Below are 15,204 nucleotides of genomic sequence, written 5' to 3'. Positions count from 1 at the left end.
TTAAAATTAATTAGATAATATTTAAAATTATTTTAAATAAAGTCTGCATTTCATTCCCTGTAAAATATCAGGAAGTAAGGCAATGTTAAATGACTTCATAAAATGGCCCAACCTTGGAACGCACAAGGTACAGTGTTAAAAGGGTAAATATTGTATGTTCTTCTGGATAATTACCAGGTAATTACAAAGTATGTGAAATTACTTAGTGTAAATTTTTTCATTGTTTCCTCTAAATTTCAGATAAAAATATGTTGAAATTACATGTAATTACAGGGTACTTTTGCCCTTAGTTTCGAGTTGTATTATAAAGTGTCACCTAAAAAAGCTTTACTATTAGCACAGACACATCAAGGTAGCACTCTGTATCACTTTAATCATAACAGGCTGAATGTCAAGTTCTTTAATAATGAGAGCTTGGGTGACTTCGATCTCTCAATCCCACCTCTGAAAAGAGACGTACAAACTCTGGGAAGTGTTTGAATAGGACAATGTTTTTATTCTGTTTACTCAGACACGGCACCGGACTAAAACCATGAGCTTCTTTTTCTTTTAGATATTATCTTCGATGAACACAAGCTGTAACAAACAAAAGTGATAGTTGTCATAAATGTCTCTAATTTTTACACTTTCTTTTATCACTTCATCTCTGCTCCAAATGCATGCATGTTCTAACGACTTTAGAAAAATATCATGGGATGTTAATTGAACATACAACACTACAAACTCTCATGGAAATAATTTTAAAAATAAGAAATTACAGAACAATTACAACACATGTGCACTATTAACACTTATAATAATAAATTCCTCAAAAATATGTTCATCCTTTCCCCCTCAGCCCGTCCCCTGCACCCTAAATACAAAGCAGAGGTTGTCCTTATAAAACAAAGGAAAGCATAGAGAAGTCACTTGCATAAGTCACATTAAACTTGCGCAGACATGGATGACTGAAGTTGTAAAGGTGCTGCAAGCAGGGTTGGCCATTTGGATCCTCATTCTGACAAGTCAAACAAGTCAAGCTTTGACAGTAAGAACCCAATACCAGCTGCTCTTTACTTCTGGAGCAAGAGAAAAATGTTGTCTTCTGTGCTCTTACTTCCATATTTTTTTTTTATTCCATACATGGCGTAGAAATGAAAAATCCAACATTTCAACACATCCCTAAAATTCAGCCAGAGAGAGAAATATTTCCCCAAAGAAGAATGAGAGGTTTCAGTTTGTTTCGTAAGAAAATTGTTTTCTTTGTATCAAAACGGGAACAAACTGATGGTGTTTCACCTCTGCAATGATGAGGCTTTAAGACTTGGTGTGTACGGCACATCATGATGAGTCACACAGATTCAAAGAACTTTTTTTGTATACCAAAATCTACAAGCAGATATTCAACATTCATCAGGGTCCCAGCAGACAGCATCAACACCACTCTGAACCTAAGAACTCATTAATGAAATGAACCCTAAACCCTTTTTAAACCTTTAAAACCACACATTGAAGGTTTTTGGAGTAGATAATAACAATAAATTATTATTGACAGAGACAGACAAATAAAAAAATCTGGAGTGCTCTAAAAATATTCCATAAGACAGGAAATGTTTTCTTATTCTCCCTTTTTTTTCTTATTGATTCAGCATTTTTGAGAAATAAACTTAATCCAACTTCACCTCACAGAAACATGTGAAAATAATTTTCTAAAAGCTTAAAGATGTTGCAACTATGTTGACAGCACATGTGAGCTTTGATGTTGCTGATGTGACGATACAAGAAAACCCAAAGACTGCCATGAAAGTATGAGATCATCCATCAGTGGACTGACATATCATGTTAGCATTTTAGCTGCTGTCATGTTGTTGTTGTTTTTTGGTTCCAGAAGTGATTGTATTTGGCTACTATGTTGGTTCTAAGTTATCAACTAATGATAAGTCTGCATCCACAGACAGTAGAGGAGCATTACACAGACACGGATACCTGTTAAGTAGTTCTCAGAACATTCCAAATAAAATCCTAGAATTTCACCAGAACTGGAGCTCCACCTTCCTGGACCGTCTGTTAGTACAGTAACCTCATAGAAGCCCTGTTATTCATCACAAGATGTCATTAAAAATGCTCCAAAAGGCTCCAACAGCACAAACACTGTCCAGAGGTCCAGTTCAGGGACTCCAGTTAGCTGAGGTGAAACCTAGTATACATGTGTGTGGCCATCTGCATGTCAGTGAGAGAGACCACACCCCTAATTATACAGTCTATAACTCACCTGTTTAATACAGTTTTTAATCAGGTAAGTTATAAAAACATTTTCCCCACATACAGGTATAATGAAGGGGGAAATATCTACAGAGACAAACAGTTTGCGTATCAGGCTGTAAACATGTTTATTTCTGCTGTAAAGTTTTAACATGCGAGTCTGTGGGTACTGACTCACTGCTGCCTGCTGGACATTTCAGGAAATGCAGCTTTCAGGCTGTCAGTGTGACCATGCCCGCACTCAGAAGAGGGAGACCAAAAGACTGATCATAGATTACTTCTGGATGTTTGGTTGAATTTTTTACTTCAGTCTCCATTTAATGTGATTCAGGCAACAAATTTACTTGGCTGAGTTGAAGAAGCTCGATCATTTCACGTGTCTCTGTGAGATAAGCATGTGAAAGCTACACAGGCAGCTAACACTGGATTTTATACTCATTGCTCTTCTTTCCATACTACAAAATCACTTTTTTGGTCATTTTTACATCAAACAATGGGATCTGTTAATTTGTAGTTTAGATAAATAATATTTGTTAAAATCTTTAACCAAAAAGTAAAACAGAGGTTGTTGATGGAAACACCAACAGCAAAAAAAAAGCACTTTTTTTGCTGTTGTGGTTGTTTTTGTGGGTAACTGGTGGTTTGCCCATTTTCTGTTTAAACTGTGGTTTCAGCTGTCAGCTCAGAGTCAGAGCTGTAAATCTGTTTCCCGTCACCTAACCCAACACTCAGGTGAACAATGAGAAAAAAAACATCAGGCAACAAGTGCATCAAATCAGTCTGCAAGATTTACAATACACATCACTGCCAGACCCAGTGCAACAACAGAAAGATTCTCTTATCACAAATTGACATCAACATTTGCACGATGGCGGTTTGGTGTTTCTGTACAGCAGAGAGGAAGGCAGTCAGAAAGGTCAGCTAGAAAACTCATATTTACAGAATAAGTACTAGAACCCGAACTGCTCACACCACCAGCCAGATGTGCATGCAGAGGAGCGTCCTGGCTTACATGGAAACACACGGGTCCGTGGACAGGAACGCACAGATACTGAGCATGCTCACTGTTTTCCTCATCCTCTTCTTCTTCATGACAGCTGCAAATATAAATCGTTCACATCTTTTCAGAAGAAAAGCCCCGCCCACTGTCTGTGGCTAACACATGTTCAGGGCTGTAGCCAGCAGATCACAAACTACTGATGTGGGGTAAAAGGAAATATATCATTATTTCAAAAAATGAAAACAAGAATAAAAAGATAATTAAAAATCGAACAAATAAAATCCATGAAATGAAATTAAAAAAAAAAAAGATAATTTCGCTGTTGTAGCACGTACACCTCAAGATAAACTTTCCCATTCACCAACACTAATAAATAATAATAACAAAAAATATGATGACTGAAAGAAAATAACGTGAAAATAATAATAATAATAATAATAATAATAATAATAATAATAACAGTAATAATAATAATAATGCATTACATGATATATTTCATCACTGGGTGCAGGCTGTAAATATCTGCTGTCCCACCCATGATAGGACAAACGCTGAAGTCTTTAGCGACAAACAGCCTCCACCCAGGACAAATATGTACTTATAAAAGAGACTCAGAAGACTGCAAAACAAATGGCGAGTCCCAACCTTCAACATGTCCTCAGAACATTTTCTACAAACACAGAGGGTCTGTCAGGTTCAGAAGTGTGACAGTGTGATGATAAACCCTCCGTCACCATCCGTCTCATCCTGGTTTCTACTGGGACAGGTTTAGTCTAACTTAGCACAAAGACTGCAAGCCCAGCTAACTGAATTCCAGTGATTGGAGATAAAGTTCAAATCAGCTGAGGACCTCTGAGCCTAAACTAAACGCTGTGTCTGATGCTTTATGTATTTTCTACATTATCTTTCAAAGGAGTACGGTAGACCTAATATGAAAGTAATGCAGGTAATTTAAAAGGTTAAAACTTGATTAAAACACAAGTCTGGTTAGCTCAGATTAAGCTTCTGGCTCTAAAGTCCACCTCCAGACAGTCAAATTCAGCTAAATGGACTAGTAACTGACTAAGAGGATTCAACATATAATGAATGTGAAGCGTTGACCCCAGCTGCCAGTCTCTGTGCTAAACATATTTCAGAATGATCCAATGGTGTCTTAGTGCTGGCTCGCTAAGCCACCATTCAGGACAAAGATACGTTGGTGGTGGTGATGTCCTCTCAGCAAGAAGCAGAGATCCACCTTCAGTCAGGCGGCTGCTATTTTGCGAGCGGAAAAATCCTCCCAGAAGAAAAAGAGAGAACAATAAACAACTACAGTCCAAATCAGAGTCAGTTTTAGTGTGACCTGTAGACCTGCTTCTCCACGGCAGGTCTGAAGCATTTAAGCTAACCCATCACTTCCATTGTGGACACATGATGCAGCTACCAAAGCCTACTCTGAGTCTGGTGTGGTTCAAGCTGTAGACCGCCAACGCCTGCCGTCTTCCAGCGCAGTGGGTGGTAGTGTGGGAGGGTCTTTTTGGGGCCTAAAGTGCAGACACCCGCACAATGTTGGCCTGGGAGTAGTCAGTGGAGCTGGTAGATTCATCACCTTCAGGGGTGGTGCCAGGTGGCGTGGGCATGCTGATGATAGCGGAGGTGATGTAGGGTTGGTCACAGTTTAAAGGAACTGTCTCCTGAAATTTGGCATTGAGACTGGATCGACTGGAACGACTAGAGAGAGGCAAAGGAGAGATACTTAGTACTTAGTCTTCACAAGCAAAGGTGAATTTTGAGCAGTTCAAATGGACTTTAGTTCAACTTCCTGTCATGTGTTTCAGTTGTAAACACATCAATTCATCTCAGTTCCCTTTTAGTACTGCTGACTTCTCCACTCCTATGTTGGCCCATCCCATGCTTCTCAGTCTCAGTTTAAACATTTAATATGTTTTTTATGTTCTGTTGTGAAGAAAATTTAGGTTTATAAGAATGTAAATGTAAATGATTTTACATTAAAATTCAAATTATATTTTATCATCTGAATTATATTTTTTTTTATCTAAATCAAGGTTAAAGAATTACATCTCTTGCTCAGTTCTTTTTTTCTGCACCAATTTTAAGTCATTTATACTAATTTTACAACTGAGGTATACAAAAAGGTTTGGATTTGTCAGTACTGAATTTTAATACTTGAAGTTTTACTCAGATTGATTGATGAACACGACCTTTGTGTAAAAGTGCAGATCATGTAAACCTAATTCCAGAAGCTCTAAAAGAAAGGATAGAGCCTCCTCTACATCATCCAATGCTTCCAGTAAAGATAGCTCACATGCCTGTACTGACAGCTCTAAAATGCCCTCATTCCTGAAAACTCCTCAAACGCACCAAAATTTCCAAAATAAACTCAACCTCTAATACTTGGAATCCTGAAACTTGCATAAAGACCACTTTAAAATCTATAAAAACATTTAACTAAAATGACCTTTTCTAAAAGTACTTTTGGTATCTCTAGCAGGATCAAATCCTCTAAAAATAATGTCACTAGCTGAGCCCACGTCCTTATTTTAGGTGTGACAGTGTTTTAGTAGATAAAGGTGAATGGCTTGGACGTGAATTGAGTTGCGGTTTGGGGAAGGCCTCGAAGGGGACGGCGGCTTCCAGGCCTAGCGGGTCCCCATGTACTAAATAGAAGTGAAGTTAAAGAATATAAAAGGGGAGGGAGGAGGCTGGGGCATGTAAATTTATTTATTTATTTATTTAGGACAGTGCATGTTAATGAACATAAATGTAAAAAAAAAATTACATGAATGTAAACATACCAGATTATAGCCAAGGGCTAATTTCCATCTGTTGTCCTTAAGCATAAAAATAGAGAATGAACAGCTTGTAGAACTGGGGGAACATATATAGATAAGAATCCGAAGGAGCGTGTTTGGAGGCGTGGTCCTGCTCCTGAAATTCCGATGCTTTATCTCCAATTAAATCCACTTCCATACATCTAGAACCTTTGCAAGAGTGTCTGTTTTTTTTCCTTTAACCTGATGGACCCCAAAGGGTTTTCTGAGTTTCCTGTTCGAAAATAAAATGCCAACAATTGAGTATTTCTCTGCAATTACAAACTCTGTGTATACAATCTTGGTATCAAAATTTCATCAGAGGTGTAAATATTGCAGCAGATATTACTGTGTCAAAGTTACTGAGACTGGAACACAGAAAATGTAAGTAGATTTTATCCTCACCGAATTTTTTTTATTTATTTTGTAGCATATAACCATTTTAAAATGTGACTCCGTTCATATTTCATTCCAGAAATTCAGTAACCAACATATAAACATCATATGTGCAAAGATTTATGTTTCTAAAGTGAAACAGTGAAATGGAATACAAGCATGCTGATCCACACAGGTATGCACACAGGTGTACACACGGGTGTTCACAGACGCGGACTAAAGCTTTCTTGGCTGCTGCCTTAAAGCACATTGTGCGCTGTCTATCTTGCGTGCTGCACAATATCGTTTATTATTTAATATCTACTGTTATCTACTGCTAGCTAGTTTATTGTGATGGTGCTGTTTTTTTATTATGTTGCTCTTTGTTGTTTGCTTTCTCTTCTGTTTTTTTTCTCCATACAGATGACCCAGGTGTTTTTTTTTTCTTTCTTCCCCCCCTTCTCACCGTCTCTTCTCCCCTTTGGTTTTCTTTCTCTCCCTCTCTTTCTTTCATTCTTTCTCCCTGTCCTATCCCCCAGTCATGTCTGTCCCGTTTGTAGCAACTGAAAATAAAATAAATTCATAATTAAAATAAAGGTCAATCAAATGGACCAATATGGCAAGGCCATGATGATCCACTTGGTAAAATAAATCCGCTTGGCATCTTTCTTGGCCTTAAGACAACAATTCTGATGGCTAAAGATCCAAACGGGACACACAAACAAAAAAGAAAAAAAAAAAAGAAAGAAAAGTGAAAAAGTGAAAAATTACAGCACTGTCAATACATAAATATCTAGACATTGTACAAAAATGTCCAATTTTGGCACACATTGGACACTATGTTAGTTGAATTTTGTAGGTATTAAAGAGCAGAAATTATTTAATTTTATTAACAGGCCTAAAAATGCGTGTTTTTGAATATTTTTTTTAACCACACATTTACATGGCAATGGCGCTTTTCTGCCGTGGGCATGGAGCGTCTCTGGCCCTTTAAACTCTGATGGGGCTGTAACTTTGGTTTCTTTTGGCCAATTTGCATAATTGACACCTCTTTTTAATCGTTTGAGCCAATAGGATCACAGTAATGATGCCACACTCATGTTACTTCAACCACTCAGAAGTTACAAGGCCAAACCCCACATGGTCCCAAATTTACTGCATGTGGCGTCTGTCTAGTCACGTGTCTGTAGGTGGGTCTAAAATGGAGGTTGTTGACAGAAAATGGCTCTGATCTGGCTAGTTAGCCGTGGAAACTGCTGATAAACATGAGGCTACCAGCTACTGGTGAAAGTAACGGAGGAAATCGGGACGGTAAGCCAATTTCTTTCTTAGCGCATTTGCGCCGCTATGCGTTTTTGTGGTCTTCTTTTGCGGCTCATTCAGTGAATTTTGGTCAGAGTGTGGTGAAACTTGGTGTTACATGGTGTTATAGTTACATGAAGTCTGAAGAATCTCTGGTTTTGTTTGTTTAGCGGACATTTGGCATTTACCTAGCTGCTCTTTTAATCATGGCTTGTTTTAGTTGTGTTTGGTGGTTGTAGAAATGGTTTATATGAGAGTTTAGCTGAGATTCAGAGGTTTCTGTGGATATCACACGTCAGGACTTATATTTCTGACCCCGTGTTATAACCAATTATACGTGAACTCGTTCCTTTTGCCCCCGGTACCCGGAGCCGATCAGGTTAAAGGGCTTGTGAAATCTCTGGTAGCTCCTGGTAGAGCTTTCTTCAAGGATCATGCGCTGTAAATGTTCTTAAGAATTTTTCTTTTTTTCTTAATGACTTTTGCAAAGTCCACGTAGATACTGGAAGCTCATCAGGAACTTAAGACCCTTCAGAAGAACCTTTGTAACCTTCTGGAATATCCTTAAAGTCAGTAGGACCCCCTGCAATTTTCACAGTCATGTCTTCTGGGTGATTTTATTTCTTTATGGAGATCAAATATGACTAGAAGTAAACAAAGAGATGTAAATGTTGGATGTAACCGTATGACTGTAAAAAACAGAGTTGCAGTGCTGTCTAACATACCTGTTGGTTAGTGGTCGCTCCCTGATCTGGATGGTGCTCAGCTCCTGGAGACTGCCCTGCAGACCCACAGACATGTTGGAGTTTGGGACGTTGAAGGTCTTCCTCTTCCTGCGGCCACAGCAGGAGCTTAGGCCATGAGTTGAAGAGGATGAGATGGAGGAAGAGCAAGAAACCTGCTTCAGCAGTGTAACATCCTTGCAGGTCGCCTCATACGTCTTCTCATCTACAAACTCGTGATTCTGAGAAAAAGCAAAGCTGCAGTTTTACAGGATGGCAGGTAAAGGAGAATCTGCTATGAACTAGATCAGGGGTGCCCAATCCCGGTCCTCGAGAGCTACCGTCCTGCAGCTTTTAGATGCATCCTTGTTCCCACACACCTGAATCAAATGAATGGCTTGTTATCAGGCCTTTGCCAAACATGATGGCATGCTGAAGAGATCAAACCATTTGATTCAGCTGTGTTGGAGTAGGGATGCATCTAAAAGCTGCAGGATAGTAGCTCTCGAGGACCGGGATTGGGCACCCCTGAACTAGATAGATGTCCAAATTCAAACAGTAAACAATCAAACTGAATATTTTTTGTTTACTGCTGAAAAATTGGAAAAAAATTAATCTCCAGGTAAGGTAAATGATAGTCATTCTCATTAATTAAAAATATAATGATTTAGATTCAATTTAGGCTCTTTGAAGTTATTGAGAATTTTTTTAATGTGTTAAATCTATAAAATCTGGGAAAACATGTAAAGGAGTAAACTGTTAATCAGTTGGTCAAATAAAGTGTGTGTGTGTGTGTGTGTGCGCCTGCCTCCTCACCGTGGTCTTTTCCAGGCAGTTCAAGAGATGATGATGATGCACCTCGAAGTTAGGGTTGGCCTTACACACCAGCGCCTGTCCTGCTTCTTTGGATGCCTTCAAGACATAAACACAAAACACATGACCTCAGCGACCCCATCATTTACAGAGAAACACCTGAGCAAGGCTAATATTTCCACCAAAATCTGCCAAACCTCAGCATTTCCATCTTAGCCACAATTCCTTCCTGTTCTCAAGTTAGTGTGAAAATGATGGATCACTCACTGGATCAAACCAAGGCTACCAACAGCAGCCATTCAGCAGCTTTTGTTTTACTTCTGTGGTTTGACTCCAGCCTCATTTAACCCAAGAGAGCCTCCAGAGCTTGTATAACTCTGGAGTTCAGACTGAATGTGACCCAGGTGGGCAGAAGAGTAACCAATCACGTGGAGCTCAGAAGCTCAGCTGCTGCCAAAGGAAGAGTCAAAATCATGAGCCCCTATGCTGGGCAGAAGCAACACAGCTTTTGAAATATTAACAAGACTTCATTCCAAAGTTTTGCTTTACATTGACTCTGCCCAGTTGCATGCGGATTGGCTGGGCGATTGACATGCAGTTCAGCCCAATTTCATTCCTCCACAAGTCAATGAAGTCCAACACTATTACTGATGATGTCATGAATCGCGCAGGTAATCATCTCATAACAGCAGAGCTGCATGGTAGGGCTCAAGTCAAAGGAACAAAACAAAAGAGGAAGAAGACAGAGCAGAGAGTAGGAGAGACACTGAGAGGTGGAGGTGTAGAGAACTTCCTGTTGGTCAGGTAAGGCACCCCCACACAGCAAAGGATCAGATCATGCACATGTGAGTTAGTTAGTGACTGACGGGTATTTTGTTTTTCAGACTGTGAGCAAAGCTAAGAAGGATGTGAAAAGACAGAACACTACAGACAGGCTACAGACAGACAGTGATAGAAACAGGATGAAGATGAATTCATCATGGACACTTCAGCATCAACATTTCAGTCAGCTAAACACATGAGCAAGGACCAGATGAGGACCAGCTAACACAGGCTAAATTCACAATAAAACACTTTCATTTAAAAAAGAAGAGCAAACTCTGTCCAGACACTGGATCAGAAATGATCTCCAAACATCCGGTCTAAAGCCAAAGATCATATTACCTTTACTCTATTTAGTGCTGATATGAGACTGTTTTACAGAGAAAGTCCAGACTTTGCAGGGTAAATGTAGGGTAAGTAACAAGGCTGTCACTTTCTGCTTGTGTTGAGGAAGTTTGGAGTTTTGAGGAATTAGAAGGTTATAGCTTGTTCCCCTCCCACCACTGCCAATGGCCTAGAGCCCTCTTATATTCCAACAGCAGGGATGGAACCAGTGAGCTGTAACTCAGCAGAGTTACTTATGTACTTCACTGAAGTACAGTTTTAATGTCCTTGGACTTAGATTCTTATCTTTATTTTTTATTTTAATTCTACTGATATGTGGTGCTGTATAAAACCCCACAAAGAAAATGATGCTTCTGTCATCCGAATTTTGCTTGTAATTTGGCCTCATTGATCACAAAAATAAACCAAAGAAATGTAGGTTTTTGCTTTGCAAAGAGTCACGGTGTATCTGCCTATGTTACTCCGCTTTAGATTCTAGACCCTCCAGAGTCTTGTGGACATGTTGTGGGGATATCAGGATGTAGCCATAGTCAGTCAGGTCTTCTACCATATCTGTGCTGAGCTGTGAACTTAGAGATGGATCACTTTAACAGCGAAGAAGAAAGGGTCCATCAGAGTTTGCTGTTTGTCAGGTATCTGGGAGCTGGAACCACCTGAACCTTCAGCGCTCTTGTTTGGCAGGTAAAGAGAAACTAATGTAAAAGGCTGGAGTTTTGAAATGAGAGCACAGCTTTATCATTACATTGATCCAAAAACATGTCACTGCTGAAGCGCACACACACACACACAGATGAAAGCACAATGAAAGCAGCCCTCAGCATGCTCCTCACAGCTGGATATGAGACAGAAAAGATGAGAAACCAAGAGAACAAACAACAGCACCACCACTGCATGTCCACGGTTACCTCCTCCTCAGGGTCAATAATCAGCCGGCTGCGTTTGTACTGCAAATAAGCGTTAGCGCCTCCACTCTTCACTGCTCGAATTCTAGCAAGCCTGGTTTTTTGTTTGTGAACACACATAGGTTTGTGAGCGATCAACTGTAAGTGGGAACACAAACACAGGCTCACCACCATGGTCACTAAAACAAACTTGCAGGAGGATTAGATGTGAACATGAAAACAGAAGCTGCAAAGATTCAGATCCCATTTGCTGCCGTCCTTCATCTGCTCATGTTTATCTCAGCCTTTGACGTCCACGAAAACTGAGTCTGATAATCCAACAAAACACCCAGAACCAAACTAACAAGGTAACTAATGTGAGCAAATCATATCTTCTGCATTCAGAAAGTCACTTCAGTGAAGAAAATATCAAAATATCAAAGATGTCAATATCTGGACACAAGCTGTCCTTTTTAATAACTTCTGCTTGCAAACAAAGTGTTGGCTTGTGTGATGAGCAGCTGATGAAGCAGTGCACATAAACAGCAAAAAGTGAAAAAGGCGTGTGGCAAGCTTCAACGTAAGTTACAAAAATAGCACCCCTACTGGCTAAATGCAAGATCACTTGACTGATCACTTGCCTCTTGGCCTGGTTTGTCCATGTTTACATTGTAATGTAATCCTGATTAATGTCAGTCTCAGGAACTATTACACAGAAACTGCAAGACAGACACCAACACTAAATTAGGTTTGTGGGTTTGGGGAAGAATAATCATATTAATTTATCCGGATAACATGATTTTCAGATTGACAGCGGTCCCCAACATTTTTTGTGCCACGGAGCGGTTTAATGTCAGACAATATTTTCATGGACCGACCTTTAAGGTGTCGCGGATAAGAACAACAAAATAAAATGGAAAAAACCAAGACAAAAACTGTGGTATTTTGTAAATATCATAATAAACGCGAATTCACTGTGTAATTGTGTAACTTTATTAGCAGCGTCCTCCTGAAATGCGACAACAACATTGAGAGTAATATCCTCCTCTCTGCCCCTTAATGCTCTCTGGTAAAATATTAAATATTTCTTTCAAAAATTAGACACAACTACAAAGCGGGAAAAGATGCAGGAAAACTGAGTTACAGATAAAGCCCTGAAAACCATCAATTTCACACCCGGGGGTGGGGAACGCTGTATTGGAGAAGAACACCACCAAAGGGCAATATGACCCGGTGAGCAGCCAGCTGAGCTCCGTGAGCTGTGTGAACCTTTAAAAATTTGGATGAACACTTTGAGCATCACCTCCATTTAGATGACACATCTGTGCAGCAACAAGTGTCTTTAAATCCTTCAAGAATCTGTGGAAGAACGTCAGGGTGTCTGCAGCCACTCATTTCCCAATCAATCAAAATCTATCCAAACTTTGTGTAAATGTCAAATTTGAACTGCATCCTCACAGCTGACACTGATGTGGTCAGCAGGATTTTCATGATCTCTGACAGATTATCCCAACATAAATTGAGCCAAGGGTGTTTTATTTACCGGTTAAAGGTAAGTGAGCACAAGTGGTGTGAATATGTAGGTGTAAAATGAGCTTTCCCAAAGTTTCTTCAGGTTCAGTTTGAAGCATCAACTCTAATTTGCACAGATAATAAGTTCATGTATGTGATGCTGATGGTTTCTGCAGACAGAAGCTGAGTGACTGATGATGTGCATGAGAGAACATAAAAGCTTTGCTCAGTAGAAGATGTGTTGTATGAATCTGATAATATTTATTCTTCAGAGATCTTCTGCAGGTTTCAGGCTGCAGACAGAAACATGATTCAGCTGCTTCTCTGTAACTTTCCAACATGGTGTTTCTCTCTGACTCCCAGTGGGGTAAACAAAGGTCTCCAGCACAACCAGAAAACTCATTTGTTGATGCTGGGAGGAAGTAAAGCCTGGACAGCTTCCTGCTCTCTGTGTCTTCCTCTCTTTTCTCCTGTGGGTTGTGCACAAACTCAGATTTCAAAATTAGAACAAACTACTGTCACCACACTGATGTGTGAGTGACCTTCTGCAGCAGCCGGCCTTCTTACTTCAGAAGTGCCCTGCTTCCTCTCAGAGATACTCTGGATTTCTCTCTGAACACTCACAGCTGTAAACACACTGTAAACACACCCACATCCACAGTTGCTCTCTGTAAACACCTCTGCAAATATGCAACGAATACGTTCACCACACGGTGGCAGCGTCTTACCAGAAAGGTTCAGTGTGATGACCAGCATTACATTCTGGTCTGTAGATCTGAAATGACTGCAGACTTCTAAAGTTTCTGTGTTAGTTTTTAAAGCTGCAGTCTGAGCGCTTTCAACTGCTAAAATTAATCAGGTATGTATTCCAGGAACATCATGTCTGTACAGATGTTCATCTAACACTAATATAACAATAATGTTAGCGTGCCTCAGGGCAGGCTGGAGGCTTCCAGAGTCACAGCACAGTCGTGTGGTTCAGTGTGGGATTACTTGAGAGCTGCCCGCACTGATTAATGAACATAACGTCATAACTATTTCTTCACATTCTGTTAATTTCTGTTAAAGTTTTAAACTCATTAGAAACAAAAAGTTCTTCATAAAAACACTGATGTCCTGCATCTAAATCCCAGGTCACTGCTGTCCTCCCATTACACTCTGAAGACAGTTTGTGTCAGTGGATGGATGAATGGATAATATGGAGTCCTCACCTTTTGCGCTCTTCTCTTCTCGGCTCGCTGGCTCTGGTGGTAGATTCGGCTGAAGTTGGACACGATGACGGGGACCGGCAGAGCGATGACCAACACGCCACTCAAAGAGCAGATGGAACCAAAGATCTTCCCCATAATGGTCTTTGGCACCATGTCACCATATCTAAGAGAGCAGAGAGTCAGAGGTCAGCCCGGCTGTGAGGTCAGCAGCAGTTTGTGTAAACTGAGATTTGCCATTTTCAGAGGGTCTGAACAACAGCAGGTATATCTGGGTTTTTGTTCTTTCGCACAGCAACGTGGAGCATCATGGATTCTTCAGATTTCGCCCACTTAGAAAAACCTGAAGACAAATAAATTTGAATACACCAAAGATCCCACAGACACACTATGAAGCTTATTCCTGTAAAGGTGTAAAGAAGAAGAACTTCAGTGTGTTTATGATGAAGATACCAAAGTTAACCTGATTGTAAATGAAAGACTGGGACACAGTATATACACTGTGTTTTGAGTCATTTATACTGGAGGAGACAATCATGACCTATGCTGAGCATAAGCTACAGTGAAATGAGTGCACCTCTGTTGATGTATTTCAGCCTCTGATAGGTCATTTTCCCAAACATCTCTGTGATGTCATACAAAAGGAAAAGCATGCTGGGTCTCTTTTCTTTGCACGGCAGTAAAGAAGCGAACATGATGGTAGATGGTGTTAAGATCTTTGGTCTTCATGCAGTGCAACGATTATTTCACAAAATGTTTGCATTACTGTGATTCAAGTGAGAATAAAATGTTGCCTGATATGTGCTGTTACAACACAGAGCATAAAGAGCAGACAGAACAGTCTGTGACTGAAGTTGGAGCATTTCTGATGTGGACCCACTTTATAAACTAGCTTGACTCCTTTGGTTCTGACTCCAGGTGGTGTAGCAGTGAACTGCTAGCTCTGTCCCCTTACAGTAAGAAGGTCCAGGGTTGAATACAGCTGAGAGGACTGAGAGGTGGTGATAAAGAAAGAAGACCCTGATCCAAAACTGACACCTTCAAGCTTGTCTGAAATTTGAAGCTGCCCACCTGAACAAACCAAACACAAGTCTGATGATCAGAAAGACAGAGATTGAGCTGTTTGACTACAATGGTAAGAGCTAGGTTTAAGGTGAAGCTCTCAAACAGTCA

At 40.0% G+C, this 15,204-nt stretch overlaps 1 protein-coding gene and 1 long non-coding RNA gene across 2 annotated transcripts in view; one reads left to right on the top strand and one right to left on the bottom strand.

Annotated features, from left to right (window-relative positions):
- Nucleotides 1-473: 473 nt before the first annotated feature.
- Nucleotides 474-15,204, bottom strand: part of LOC113008751 (A-type voltage-gated potassium channel KCND2-like) — a 115,835-nt gene continuing 101,104 nt past the window's right edge. Inside the window, exons 2-5 of the mRNA XM_026146444.2 lie at nt 14,035-14,197; nt 9,267-9,362; nt 8,454-8,692; nt 474-4,951 (exon numbers count right to left, since the gene is read on the bottom strand). Of these exons, the coding sequence (XP_026002229.2) occupies nt 4,765-4,951; nt 8,454-8,692; nt 9,267-9,362; nt 14,035-14,197 (685 nt within the window). The 3' untranslated portion in view covers nt 474-4,764. The remainder of the gene's footprint in view (nt 4,952-8,453; nt 8,693-9,266; nt 9,363-14,034; nt 14,198-15,204) is intronic.
- On the top strand, nt 9,266-10,866 carry LOC145421557 (uncharacterized). Its single transcript, XR_013902943.1, has 2 exons — nt 9,266-10,067; nt 10,148-10,866. It is a non-coding gene; the product is annotated as an uncharacterized LOC145421557 (long non-coding RNA).

This window comes from Astatotilapia calliptera, chromosome 17 (genome assembly GCF_964374335.1).
Source record: "Astatotilapia calliptera chromosome 17, fAstCal68.1, whole genome shotgun sequence".
Lineage (NCBI taxonomy): Eukaryota > Metazoa > Chordata > Actinopteri > Cichliformes > Cichlidae > Astatotilapia > Astatotilapia calliptera.
The sequence above is the reverse complement of the archived record's forward strand: the minus strand, read 5'-3'. Positions and strand labels throughout refer to the sequence as shown.